Below are 12,578 nucleotides of genomic sequence, written 5' to 3'. Positions count from 1 at the left end.
AGATAATATTGAAGTTGCCTACCTGAAGACATTAACTAAGGACAGCATCATGCAGTTTTACAGGGTAAGTTCCTCACACGCTTCTTTATACCAAGGATTATCTGGCACAAACCAGTTGCACATTTAAAAGAAGTGCTGCTGTGCTTTTGAAGGCTTGTGCTGAGTAAGGTGCCACATTACTGAGGAGTGAGCAGCTCCCTCCCTCCTTTCCGTTCGCCTCCTCATATCTCCCGCTGCCTTGTGTGTCTCAGGGGAGAAATGGTTCTGAAACCCATTATATTTTTGCCTAGAGGTGAAGCTGTTTTTCTCTTGCCTGATAATTTCTTCATTTACATAGAAGAAACAATGTGAAAAATGTATTCATCCTGTCTGGGCTCCTCCCTCCTCTTTCTCAGTCTTCTTCTCTCTCCTTTTTTTTGGCTCTGTAGGATCTTTTGGCTATAGATGCTCCTAAGAGGCACAAGGTGTCTGTGCATGTGCTGTCTCGGGAAATGGACTCCTGTAAGTACTCACCAGAGGTTAAACGTGTTAGAGGGTCAGCAGAGTCATTGCTGTAGTAGGTTGTTTAGTACCGTTTTAAAGCAATGACTCAACCGGACTCAAATTTACAGTTTATCTTTTTTTAAATTTGACTCTGCACTGGGGCTATACGGCTAATGTAGCTCATTAAGAAGTAATCGATGTTTTTAGCCACTAGTTTAGCATTGTGCAAACTGTATTCTCAAATCATGACTTCTTGCGGTGAAGTTCTGACATTGTATGATTAGGTAGATTTTTCATGTAATCAAGTAATCATCAGGTTCAGGCTTGGGTTTGTTTATTTCGTCTATTCCCATGTGGATTTTTTTTCCTCTTCTGCGCTCTCTATCTAGTATAGCTTAGTAAGTGAACAACAAAACCGGTCTTACTTCATCATGGATGAAATTAAATAAAAACGGAAGCTGTTTTAAATTCCCAATTAAGTCGAAGCCGTCTTAATCACGGATATGTTATGACCCAGTTGCTCAATCCGATAAAAACCTCAAGATGAATACTGTGATGCCAAGACGACTGATGCGTTGTCTTTTCAGCGACGTTTTTTCTGTGGAAGCAGCCAAATTTTGTGCAGCCACAAAAGCTACTAGCCTGAAATAAATGTCAATGTCTGAGCACTTTTCTTGCACCTGGTAAGTCAGCAAAAGCTCAGCTTTCAGAAGATAATTTCCTGTCAATCAACTTGCTTAACAAAGCATTGCGCTTTTGTTAAACCATGTCTGTAACTATCCTTCTCTGTTAGTACATGCGAGTGGTGTTCGGATCTGGATCAGGCTTTTAGAAGGAATAGTTGGATTAGGTCTCAGTTTTGCAGGTACAAGTTGGATGTGGGCTTCAGCTTCATGCCTGTGCAGATTTTTATACTGTTATTTATGAAAATGGACATCCTTTACAGGGAGAAGGATGCACTGTGTACTCGAGCAACACTATGTAAGATTTATTTCTTAAAACTGAAAGAAGTGATGTTTCAGGAGGTAACTGATTTTGTGTACCACATCATACATCTTTACATTTCAACATCAAAAGCACAGACTGTAAAAGGAGGTCTGGTTCAGTGTTCAGTTTACACTGATGAAGATGTGATGACAATAGTAGATAATTCAGTCGCATCTTTGGTGAGGCTGCATTCACACTACGCGTATCGCTGAAATGACGACGTACCAGTCCTCCTGCCATCATGCTACTTTGATGTATCTAAAGGTTTTCTGAAATACAGTATCATGAAATGCATGTCCTTCGCCAAGTTTTGACCAAGTTCTCTTTGAACACCCTTTCAACCCACTTGCAGTCATCAGACATATGAAAACGGTTGAATACCCCTAGATAAATGACGTCATGTTGATTTTCTAAAGGAAAGCGAGTACACATCCTTTACAGAGAACATAAATAAATGCATGTTTTGGCAAATTTTTAGACTTTAACATACTGGAAAAAAATAAAACAATATTTACAACATTTTTTCCCCCAATGTGTTAACTTTGGCAAATAAATAGCAGTTGTGCTTTGAAATGTGCAGCATTGTGTTCTCTGTGGAGGATGTACTCTTATTTTCTCTTCAGCAAAAAGTAGAACAGCGTGTATAACTGTACGTTTCATTTTTTTTGGCTGTACTGTTTCTTTAAGCCTGCTCATCTGTTCTTCTGCCAGGCCCAGTAGTGGGTGAATTCCCTGCTCAGAATGATGTCAATCTGGCTCCCGCTCCCTCCCTGCCTCAGGTAGGCTGATCGACATTTCCTGAACACGCTCTTCAGTACCGACCTATTACTGATGTATTAGTTGCTTACTGTTTGTACAGACTTATGAAGTTCTTTGTGTTTGCTTGTGTTCAGCCGGTGTTGGTGCAGGACATGACTGAATTTAAGAGGAGTCTGCCTCTCTTCCCACTCGCGAAACCTCACATCAACTTCATGGCTGCCAAACTGTGAGCGGCACCAGCAACAATGCATCAGGGGAACTGGCTGAGACAAACAGCGTGAAGTTCTCTTGAGTTCAGAGCCAGTAACACCATCTTCTGACTGTGGGTGTGGGATGTGTGTGTGTTTGGTTTGTGTGTGTGTGTGTGTGAGTGTAAGTGATCTAGCGGAGCCATAGCATTGGTAATTCACCATGTTAGCAGCGCTCTACTTCATAGCTCAGTCACTGAGGAGCTGCGTAAAGTCACTTCACTTAGGATGTCAGTTGTACAAGTAAACACACATTGTGAAGACTGTTTTAGAGTATCCAAAAAAAAAAAAATCATATTTCCCTAATCAGGAATATTTCATTTAGATGTCGAACACAGGGACATTTTTACAGTGTTTGATCACAGTTGAAAGGTTACATTTTTCATTTCCGACATGCTGGAAAGTGTTTTCTTTACTTCTGAAACATTTTGGTAATTAATAGCTTTTTTATGCTTACTCAGAATTTGGTAAACGCATTGATGCCATCTTTTTTGTTTTCCCGTTTTTCCTTTTGTGTGCAGTTTGAACACTGACAGCTTATATTAGAACAAGACGTGGACGTCTTCAGGAGCTTTGCTCTGCACAAAGGCAGGGAAATATGATAAAGAATGTGAGGTTTGTGCTTTGTTCTCTATTTATTACATTTGCATATAAAGTAAACAAATCAGTTGTAGTTGTTTTAGGAGTATTTTTTTTGAGGCAAGGCTGCACGTTGAACTTAGCTAGGCTTTATGACTGCAAATCCTCTCATGTTCTGATGGTTTGGCTTCTTTCTTCTGTAATCTAGCACGATGGTATCTATTGAACAGCATCAGTCGATAGACAATGCATGAAAAGATGTCAAATGCAGCACTGAGGCTTGTGACACTGTGGAACGCCTGGGCATGCACCATCAGAGTTGTTAGAAAGGTTGGTGTTTTGATTCAGGGTAGCCTGAGGACCTGAATTTCTTATCCGCTGTTCAAACTGCATACAGTCAGGACAAAATGGCATCACTGGATTCATCTGAACTTGAGTAAACTGAGAAAAGAACTTGAGCACCAGGATGTTTTTATTGAGCCCGTTCACCCAAAACTTTCACTTCTTTTTTGAGTTTGTAAAAGATTGTGCAGCAAATTATCTACGAATGATTTATGACAATATTTTGGCCTTAAAAAAGACATATTTTAATCAATGATCAGGTTTTTTAAAATCTGACATTCTGTTTTTTATTTTAAGGCGTTGAATGTTGGGTTGCTTTGGAGGAGCTGTTTTAGGCTACTGAATAGATGGGCATGAACTTCAGTTTTATCAGATTGCTTTTTTAAGGATGATGTTGGCCTGCTTAAGGTGGCTTCGTTATGGTTTTTAATTTTATTTGAGGTGGAAGGAGAACTAATAATAAAAAAAACGTTATTAAATATCGTTTTTTCATTTTGTTATTTTTGTCGCAACGTTTCCAAAGTCTTCAAAGTGCAGTAATTTTCCGTAAATGAAGCAGAATGAAATCCAGACATGTCTGAAGAATTATCCTTCATTTTCTACTTCCTCTCAGCTTTGTGCATGGGAGGCTGGTCAGTCATGGGGATTTAAATTCTGGCTTAGTCTGACCTGGGCAGTGTCTCAACTTTGAGCCTTCCAAACCATTTTTTTTTTTTATCCAGATGCTGGAGCGCTTGATGTTTAAGTAGGCTCAAAGGTGAACATGGATGCTCATATGTTGCCCTTTAATGTGGTTTAATCAAATTAAATAGAAAAAAAAAAACTATAGTGTTGCTGGACAACGAAAGTCTTTAATGTAAATATGCATCTGACTTTATAAGCAATAACGTCACAGGACCTGTGGCTTGTCTTAAACTCTTCACTGCGCTGGGGAACTGCTGTAGTTCATGAGCATGTTGGACGATGTCCTGCATGTGCCATCAAGTCCTAATAAGGCCAGTGATGTTAGGAAGCATTGCAAAAGCATCATCATCTCTGCATGCTGCGCGTGTTAGTTAAGCATAGTCACGTGACCTTTCGTGACCTTATCTCTCAGGTTTCGAGTAGCGTTGCCAAGCAAAACCACTGCAGACAGCTTGTTGTTTTTGGGTTTTTTTGTTTTCCCTACAGCAAAGAACAGCTTTATTTGATTTCCTGGATGTTCTCAGGCCTACTGAATCAACCGTAATGCTGCATTTTCTAGAGAGCAACAAAACAACTGTGTACCATCAACATAATTTGGTGTTGTGTCGTCTTTGCAATTATGTAGGTTCTTGATTTTCTGTTAGTTCTACAGAATTCATAATCAGTACTTGACCAGTTCTAGTAGTAGAGGAAGTGTCGTCAATATGTTCAGCATTTTAAGATGTTAAACCACTAATATGTAGAATCTCAGGCATCTCAACCTTTTCCTCCTCAGTTCCCAAAGTTACCGCCTCACATTACAGCAGGTACAGGATTCTTTCATGGTGTACAGTCAGGACAGGCACCAGCTTTAAATGGAAATTCCAGATTTGTGTAAATCTTTCTGCATACTTAAATCATTAAGATGCAACCATGGTCCTTGAGAGTAGTTTGAAATGGCTTGTTGTGGAGAAACATGGTTTTACTGATAGTAGTGGTGAAGAACCAGGGGTTGTGATGTCTGCAGTGCAAGTAGAGCCATTTTATTTACTGTTCAAACAACCAGTGAATCTTCATGCCTTTTAGTGTTTATATGTAATGATGAGGATGGTGATGATACAATAGTGGTAAATCTGAAAAGTTTCTTTGGGGGAACGGTTTTGCTTTCTAATGTCCTGCATGTACCTCTCCACCATGAATGGATTTAAAAATGTTTTAGACAAACTATCACAATTGTCTCCAGTGTCAGACACATTCATAGCCGAATTGCGTTACTGCGTTTAGAAGCATCAAACACTCCAGACGTCCGATTCCCATCACCACCACTGTGAACAATTCTGACTTGCTGAGTTTCTTTATCAAACCACTCTAAATCACTTTGTATACACCTTAACCATCAGTGGAATGTCCCTCCCTCCTTTAACTGTCTTTCTATGTAACATTTACAATGTCTCTTGTATCCAAGTCTTTGCTTGTCAGCTCTATAAAACCTCACAGAAAGTGTTTTAAAAGCTGCCATCAGGATTCAAAAGGTTTCGGCTGGTTGAATAAACATACATAGTTGGATTGCAAATATATAAAGCTGAAAAAGAAGCATGGTTTTAGTGGAGTTCTTCAAAACAACTGATCAGTATTTACAAGGTGCTCATGTAGGTCTAAACTCCCTTTTCCAAACCATCAAGAGAAGTGGTGGAGATTGTGGTGCGATTGCCAGCAGCCATCATTTGAAAGACTTATTGGAAAGTGATCCATTGAGGCTCTAATCCATGGGGACAGGTGGTGTTTGCTATCTAGTGAATGGTACTGGTGTGTGTGTGTGTGTGTGTGTGAGAGATTTTGTGTTTTAATAAGATTAAAATGTATGAAATTAACCCCGAGTTCCTTAAGTTTACTTTACTTCCTCATTCTACTTCCTCAGCATTCTGTGCCGTGATGTGGTTCACAGTCAGATCTGTCAAATTACTGTCCAGTAAAGTTCAAGCTCAGAGGTCATGAAAAAGCAACACAAAAGCATGTGGTTAGCTCCAGTTTTGTATCCGAGCCTGGTTTTATTACCACACTAGTACCAACTCTTACCAAGTGTACCAACTCTGAGAAGTTGGTAGCAGTTTTTAAAAAGGGCATAAGACTAAAGTCAGGCATTGGAAAAATACATTTATTCACAAATCAACCATAACTGTAAATTCAGACATATCTGTATATACAATGCATACATTTATACATCAGTCTTGTGTTTGGCATTACAGTTTCTGTTTGAAGACGTGAGCCGTTTACCTAGAATAAACAAATCTTATCAGACACACTTTGGAATATATTAGTCTATTGGATGGCAAAGAGCTGGGTAGAGTAGTTACATCAAATCATGTCTTCATTATATGTACAGCATTTCATGGGGTATTAGTTCTATTCAGAGTTTGATGCCTGATGTAGCAAATCGGTTACTAAAGGCTGATATAACGTGTCCCCTACCATGTTCAGTAGGCTTACTTCTTTCCATCTCCACATAATGGGTCTGTTATTGGCATGCTATATTTACAAAAAAAAAATTAAATAATACACTGATGGTTCTCACTTTCCTCTGTTGATCATATCATGTACAAACCAGCGGTCACAGATGCACAAAGGTTAGTAGTGATCACATAAATCATCGCTTGAATCCATCCACACGCCTAAACCGGCACATTTGGCATTTTCACCATTGTTAGATCTTACAGATCTTTCAGTATAATAATCCACATAAGCCACATGTTCTCCAGGAGTTCAGCAGCGACTCCTTCAACGCATTTAAAAAAGACGAGCAATCTCAGGAGTACAGAGGAGAAAGATTACTAATGCTTCCAGTCCCGTATAGACAGCGTCATGAAACATCACGCATGATGCAGCTACAAAGAGGACAGGTTAGGACAGTCGAACATTGTCCGCACAGCTGAGGCCTCTGTTTCAAGTGATTTATGATTTTAAATCATCTTCTCCACATGGTGATGCAATGACAAAGCAATCTGAACAGCCTCATGTTGAGGGGTTCTCAGGGACCTTTCTTCTTGGATCATGCTGGAAGAGCTCCTGAAATGTTAGTGCTAGCCTTTCGCTGTTACTTCTAAATAACATTTGAAGTTATCGGACTCAAATAGCACGGAAGTAAAATAAGTGTTTTTTGGGGTACTCTTCCGATTCTGTAATGAGAGCAAAGGACAACTAATTTAGTGAACAGAAAAATCACCACCAGCCTTACGTGTCTTAAAAGTCTGTGCACATGTTGATTAGTGACGTCGAATGCAATTTATAATCAATATGATTACACAAAAGTGATAATGATTAGACTTGAAAAGCCTCTTGTTTAAGTCAGAAGGCAAAATATTTAGCATTAGTCATGGCTGTCATACAGTTTTCCCCGTCAGCTTTCCACAGCTATGCTCCTGCTCTCGAGAACTGGGATAGTTTCTGGACCGACATCAATACTGTTCAGAGTATTTTTCATTTTAGTGTTAAATTCCTCAAATGTTTCTGTAGATCAGCTTAATCTCTGTCCAGAAACAGCCTGATATTCTAAGATTTAAAGAGAAAACACACTATAGGGGGGATATAAATAAATGCTTCTAGAATTGTACAATCACCCCCCCCAGAGTCACTGATTCATTAATACAACCGGTCAAAGCCAAGTCACTTATGTGGATGAGGACATTTCTAATCCATCTCATTGTCAGAGTAACATAAAAGGATCATTTATTCACATAAAACTAACACATTCCACTCAATTTAAAATACCACAACCTATAAAATACAGAAAAGAAGGAACCTCTCTCAGTTCTGATTACTTACACAACTGGAGAGAAAGCCTAGATCTTCAACCAAACAGATGAGGGGGGGGAAAAAAAGATCACATTTTTAGGGAGAGGGACAAAAATGAACAGCTTCTGTGAACCACTAGGTGCACTGTTGATGTGTGGTGCAACACTTGTCAACCTCTGTCCACATCTCTAGCCTCAAATGCATACGCTATAAAATCCAAATATGGTCACCAGGGTAGAGCTGATCGCAGCAGCAGCAGCGAGCGGTATTGACTCTGCAGCACACAAGCACACAGAGGAGATGGTGCAGGTGGCATGGAGGTATTGGTGATTTCTCAGTCTGTAAGGGGCGTGGTCACTCTCTTTGCCCCACTCAGGCCTCCTCCTGCTCTGGGAAGTTGAGGATCTTGCGATGGGCTTGTCGGAGGTACTGCTGCTGCTTGAAGTACACCTTAAACGCCCCTTTAATTGCCACAAATGCAATTCCGCCCTGCAGAGGCAAGAAACACTGGGTCATTATGTTTAGCTGTTTTTGTACATGGCATAAATGAAGGTCTCATATGAACAAACGGTACATTTACTAGGTATTTTTGGACTGCAGTGCACACAATGATATCCTGAGGGACACATCAGTCTTGACATTTTTATAGCAGATCCATGTTTAGTTACAGCAGATAAAATTCATGTTCCAAGACACGCTACTGCTACGCGTTACTAGGCAACATACTTTTCCCCTACTTGTTTGTGCACAGTGTACAGAAACAGTGTAAGCGTTCTACTTTAAATGACTTAGACTGCTGAAGTTAGCAATGTTAGCCTCGTGGCTGTAGTGCAACACTGAGTATGTAGATACCATGTCTTGGCTGACCAATATGTAGGGTAAGGCAGACAAACCACTGTTCCAAACAGTCACTGTGTCCCTACCAGGATGGTCCTTTGCAGGTTGGAGTTGACACTACTGAACATGAGCTTGCCCACAATAGTGGCGATAGTGGGAAACACCAGGGCTCCACACAGGATGCGAGTAGCCGACACGTGATCAGCCAGTGGACTCGCCTCAGCAGGGATTCTGGGCACTGGACAACCAATCCCTACAAAACAGAGGTGTGGGACAGAATTCGGAATAAAATTGAAAGCAACAGCTGGAGGACAGATTTGCATGTAGGGATGCATTGATTTCGATACTCGTATCGGGCCAATAGGAGTATTTACTTACTTCACATGCTCATTTACTTAGTCATACTCCTTAAGATGAATATTTTTCTAAGGCTAGAAAAACAGACTAGAGTTTCCTGCCAAACATTTCCTACAAAAGTCTGTTTTATACTTATACTTACACACTTTACTGTTTTATTGTTTGAATAGGATTGAATAGAATAGCCCATACTGTCATACCCTGTACGTCACTGCCTGCTTCTAGCTTCAGCGGCCGAGCGTTTTCATGTACTTTGGCTGTATAAATTGTAGGTTTTGTCTGTACATGATGTTCTGAAGAAGCTGTCTGTACAGTGCGAGTCACAAAAGAACAAGTTTTCTACAATCACACAGTGTGTGTCTGACTTCAGAGGACATTCAACTACAGCTCAACCAGCCAAACAAAAGATTTAAGACGTAAAAAAGTGAGCTCCTCCTGTGATTCCTGCCGTCACTGTGCTACAGAGACCGTTGGAGAGACTGATCTGGGTTCAAATCTATGAAAATGTACTTTACTGGTAGCAGTTTTCTGAAGTGGAACAATGCCCACTCGTCTGCACTGCGGCACTACTTGATCAAAGGTAACCGAAGTAGCATAACTAGTTAACACACCATTTAAAATAACCTAGATTTTAATGAGGGTGGCGGCGTTCGACCCTGACGGAGAAGCGGCTTAGAAAATGGATGGATGGATAGATTTGAATGATTTAACTGTTAAGGTAGGTTGCACTTATTAATCAGAATTATGACTTATTCAGGAGAATTTTCTAGCCCATCATTCAGCTCGTCTCTACATACATCCTACATCGAAAGATCCAAGTAAAAGCTCCTAAATTTCTATACTAATATAAGATGTATCGTGGCTCACATGTTAACCTTGCTTACAGCTGGGGTCTTCCTGCTCCTCTGAAGAACGCTGTGTTTTAGAGTGACAGCGATTTATTAGCTAGGGCTCTCAGTGCTTGAAATAAATTGGAAATATATAGCAGCTGGCAGTTATTTCATAGATGAAGGCTTCAGTCAAAGAAGTCTTCTAGTTGTCAGGGTACAAGTATTTGGGGACCATAACCGAGTTAACTTTTTAATTAAATATTGATATTGTATTCGCAAAAGGCCCACCAGCGCATATGGGAAGCTTAGGAGTTTTAGTGCTTGTCCCTGCTGCTACTGGCCTTTTGAATAAGACAAAGTAATGTTTTTCTGTGTAAATTGGTTTGTGTGGTTCAAGGTGTGCTGATGGTTACTGTTTTACTGCTGGCAGTGCAACAAATTGCCCCCCAAAGATAATAAAGTTCATCCTGACCTTGGCCAAGTCAGCAAGGTTTAACAGTGTTAACCACAGGTCTGAAATAAACATGGGGGAGAAGGGAGGGGGATTCCTTTTCATGAATGACAAACTCTTAGCATTTGTTTACTTATGTGTTAAACAAATGAGACATTAAATAAAAAACATTAATCCTTTTTTTTTTTATTTAATTTTGTTACCTGTTTTTTGTTTTTAAATGTGATGCATCTCAAAGATTTGGCTATAGTGAAACGTTGTGGAAGTATGGAGTGCTTTGCATCAGTGACACTGTGCGTCATTGTTTATTCGTATAATTATAAAATATTTTCTCTTTGTAATTTGTTGAAATGGCACAAAACACAACAAAAATGGAAATATAAAGTTAGGTCCCAACAGCAATCATTAGTGTATATATCTTGCACAATCCTTCTTCCGTGTGTGTTCTGGCTAAGGCAGCGAAGTCTGACTGCAGACATGCACTTTCAGCTAGATGCACTCTCAGCCACAGCGACGTCACGTGCACATGCACTCTGCCACAATGGCAGGAGCAGCTCAGCGGCACGGTAACATCTGGCAGATGCTGTTGCTGCTGCTTAGCGATTTCATCACTTAATCCATTCTTCGTCCATAACACGGCTAGAGAGTTACATTTAATGAACCTCCCTGTTGAAAAAAATATCACAGAACCCATTAAAAGCATCCGATGGTTCCTGGTGGTTTTCAGTAGTCGCTAATGGTATTTTGTGTGTTCCTGATGGGCTGATATCACCGTGTAAAGGATTCTGACCGTTTAATCAGGTGTTCTGGGACTGATTCCACATACATTTGATCGTTTGCTAATGGCCTTTAGTGGCAACCATCAAGTCAATTCCTGTTAGGAAGCAAAACCATCAGGTTTTATTCCCAACAGCTCACATTGTGCCCACAGCGTCAATAGGCTGGCCATGCATGTCAGGCTGAGAGCGCATGTCTGCAGCCAGACCGTTCTCAGCTAAGGTGCCACTCTTTCCCTCATCCTTAAAGTCTCTGGTATCCTGATGCTCTATTTTGACCCTCAAATACCAGCTCTATTCATCTTTATCTAAGCATTTTTATTACTTAGAACCTTTATCCAAATAAATTATTCTCCATTTCTACAGCAGCTTGTCTTGCCTCCATCACTTATCACTCCAGTGTCTACACTACTTTCCAACACCGACATCATGTGACACCAAACCCTACAAACCATACAATCAATTCCATTCCTGCATCCCCTCAGTTACTGTACCCCTGCAGAAACAGCACGGCAGGCATACTGACCTGGGAAGATGCTGTTGAGGATCTGCAGCTTGTTGGAATACTTCCTCCAAAGGCGGAGCACGTAGTCCTCCCAGCGAATCATCTTGCCTAGAATTAGCATGACTGGTATAGTGGGCAGGCCGATGAGTAGAAACAGAGGGTCAGCCCTCTCCATCACATCCAAGCCCTCCTTATGGCCCACCACCTGACGCAGAGAAAGCATCAACACCAATTCTTTATTTTCAACTTCAAAATATCGATATACAATACATAAGGAGCTAATGAAGATTTCAAAAATATGTAGCATTGAGACTTACAGAGTGTAAGACAATGTATATTGCATGATATCAGAACAAGTGTTAGTAAAATAACCAAAGTAAACAATAGGAGTGAGGTGAACATTTGGGGGGTAAATCTGGTGGTGTGTGCACTGATGCTGCTACTGTTGGTTGGATCTGAAGTTTTGGCCTGTTTGAGAAATGGATATAGTTGACGAGTGGCAAGCCAGCATGAATAATCTTTCCAGCAGGTGTCACAACCTGCACCATGACCTTTCTATCCTGGGATGTTGCCCAACCACACCAGATCGTGACACTTCTTGAAAGAACATTGTGTGTCACACTGTGGTGGTGAAGTTAGACATCAGTGCTGCGGTACTCCTGTTCCATCCAAGGGATGTTTTATCCCTTTCCACTAAGAATTCATGCAAGGTTATTGACGAGACGAAAGAGCTCAGCCTCACAGCTGGTACATACATTATTCTGAAGTTAAAACTTGATTGTTTTCCGACTGTGACAAATTGTGCATCCTCCCACCTGCATAACAGTGACAGCTCCATATGTGACTGCGGTCCAGTAGATGGAGCCCACCATGATTCCAGCTGCAGCAAATGGACAGGCCTTGGAGATTAGTCTATCTGCCAGATCTAGTACATACACCACCGGCCCTGCAGCGACAGACACAAACGAGCAC

At 40.7% G+C, this 12,578-nt stretch overlaps 2 protein-coding genes across 4 annotated transcripts in view; one reads left to right on the top strand and one right to left on the bottom strand.

The window, feature by feature from the left end:
• Nucleotides 1-5,932, top strand: part of ide (insulin-degrading enzyme) — a 38,860-nt gene extending 32,928 nt beyond the window's left edge. For all 3 annotated transcript variants that reach the window (XM_017696685.2, XM_017696684.2, XM_017696683.2), the window contains exons 22-25: nucleotides 3-64; nucleotides 429-501; nucleotides 2,182-2,249; nucleotides 2,364-5,932. In XM_017696685.2, coding sequence (XP_017552174.1) covers nucleotides 3-64; nucleotides 429-501; nucleotides 2,182-2,249; nucleotides 2,364-2,459 — 299 coding nt within the window. In that variant the 3' untranslated portion in view covers nucleotides 2,460-5,932. The remainder of the gene's footprint in view (nucleotides 1-2; nucleotides 65-428; nucleotides 502-2,181; nucleotides 2,250-2,363) is intronic.
• Nucleotides 5,933-6,195: 263 nt separating this feature from the next.
• The window catches only part of march5 (membrane-associated ring finger (C3HC4) 5), a 34,057-nt gene continuing 27,674 nt past the window's right edge, over nucleotides 6,196-12,578 (bottom strand). The window contains exons 3-6 of the mRNA XM_017696686.2: nucleotides 12,422-12,552; nucleotides 11,628-11,811; nucleotides 8,774-8,940; nucleotides 6,196-8,339 (exon numbers count right to left, since the gene is read on the bottom strand). Of these exons, the coding sequence (XP_017552175.1) occupies nucleotides 8,223-8,339; nucleotides 8,774-8,940; nucleotides 11,628-11,811; nucleotides 12,422-12,552 (599 nt within the window). The 3' untranslated portion in view covers nucleotides 6,196-8,222. The remainder of the gene's footprint in view (nucleotides 8,340-8,773; nucleotides 8,941-11,627; nucleotides 11,812-12,421; nucleotides 12,553-12,578) is intronic.

Source organism: Pygocentrus nattereri, chromosome 5 (assembly GCF_015220715.1).
Source record: "Pygocentrus nattereri isolate fPygNat1 chromosome 5, fPygNat1.pri, whole genome shotgun sequence".
Classification (NCBI taxonomy): Eukaryota; Metazoa; Chordata; class Actinopteri; order Characiformes; family Serrasalmidae; genus Pygocentrus; species Pygocentrus nattereri.
This window is presented reverse-complemented; position numbering and strand designations above follow the sequence as displayed.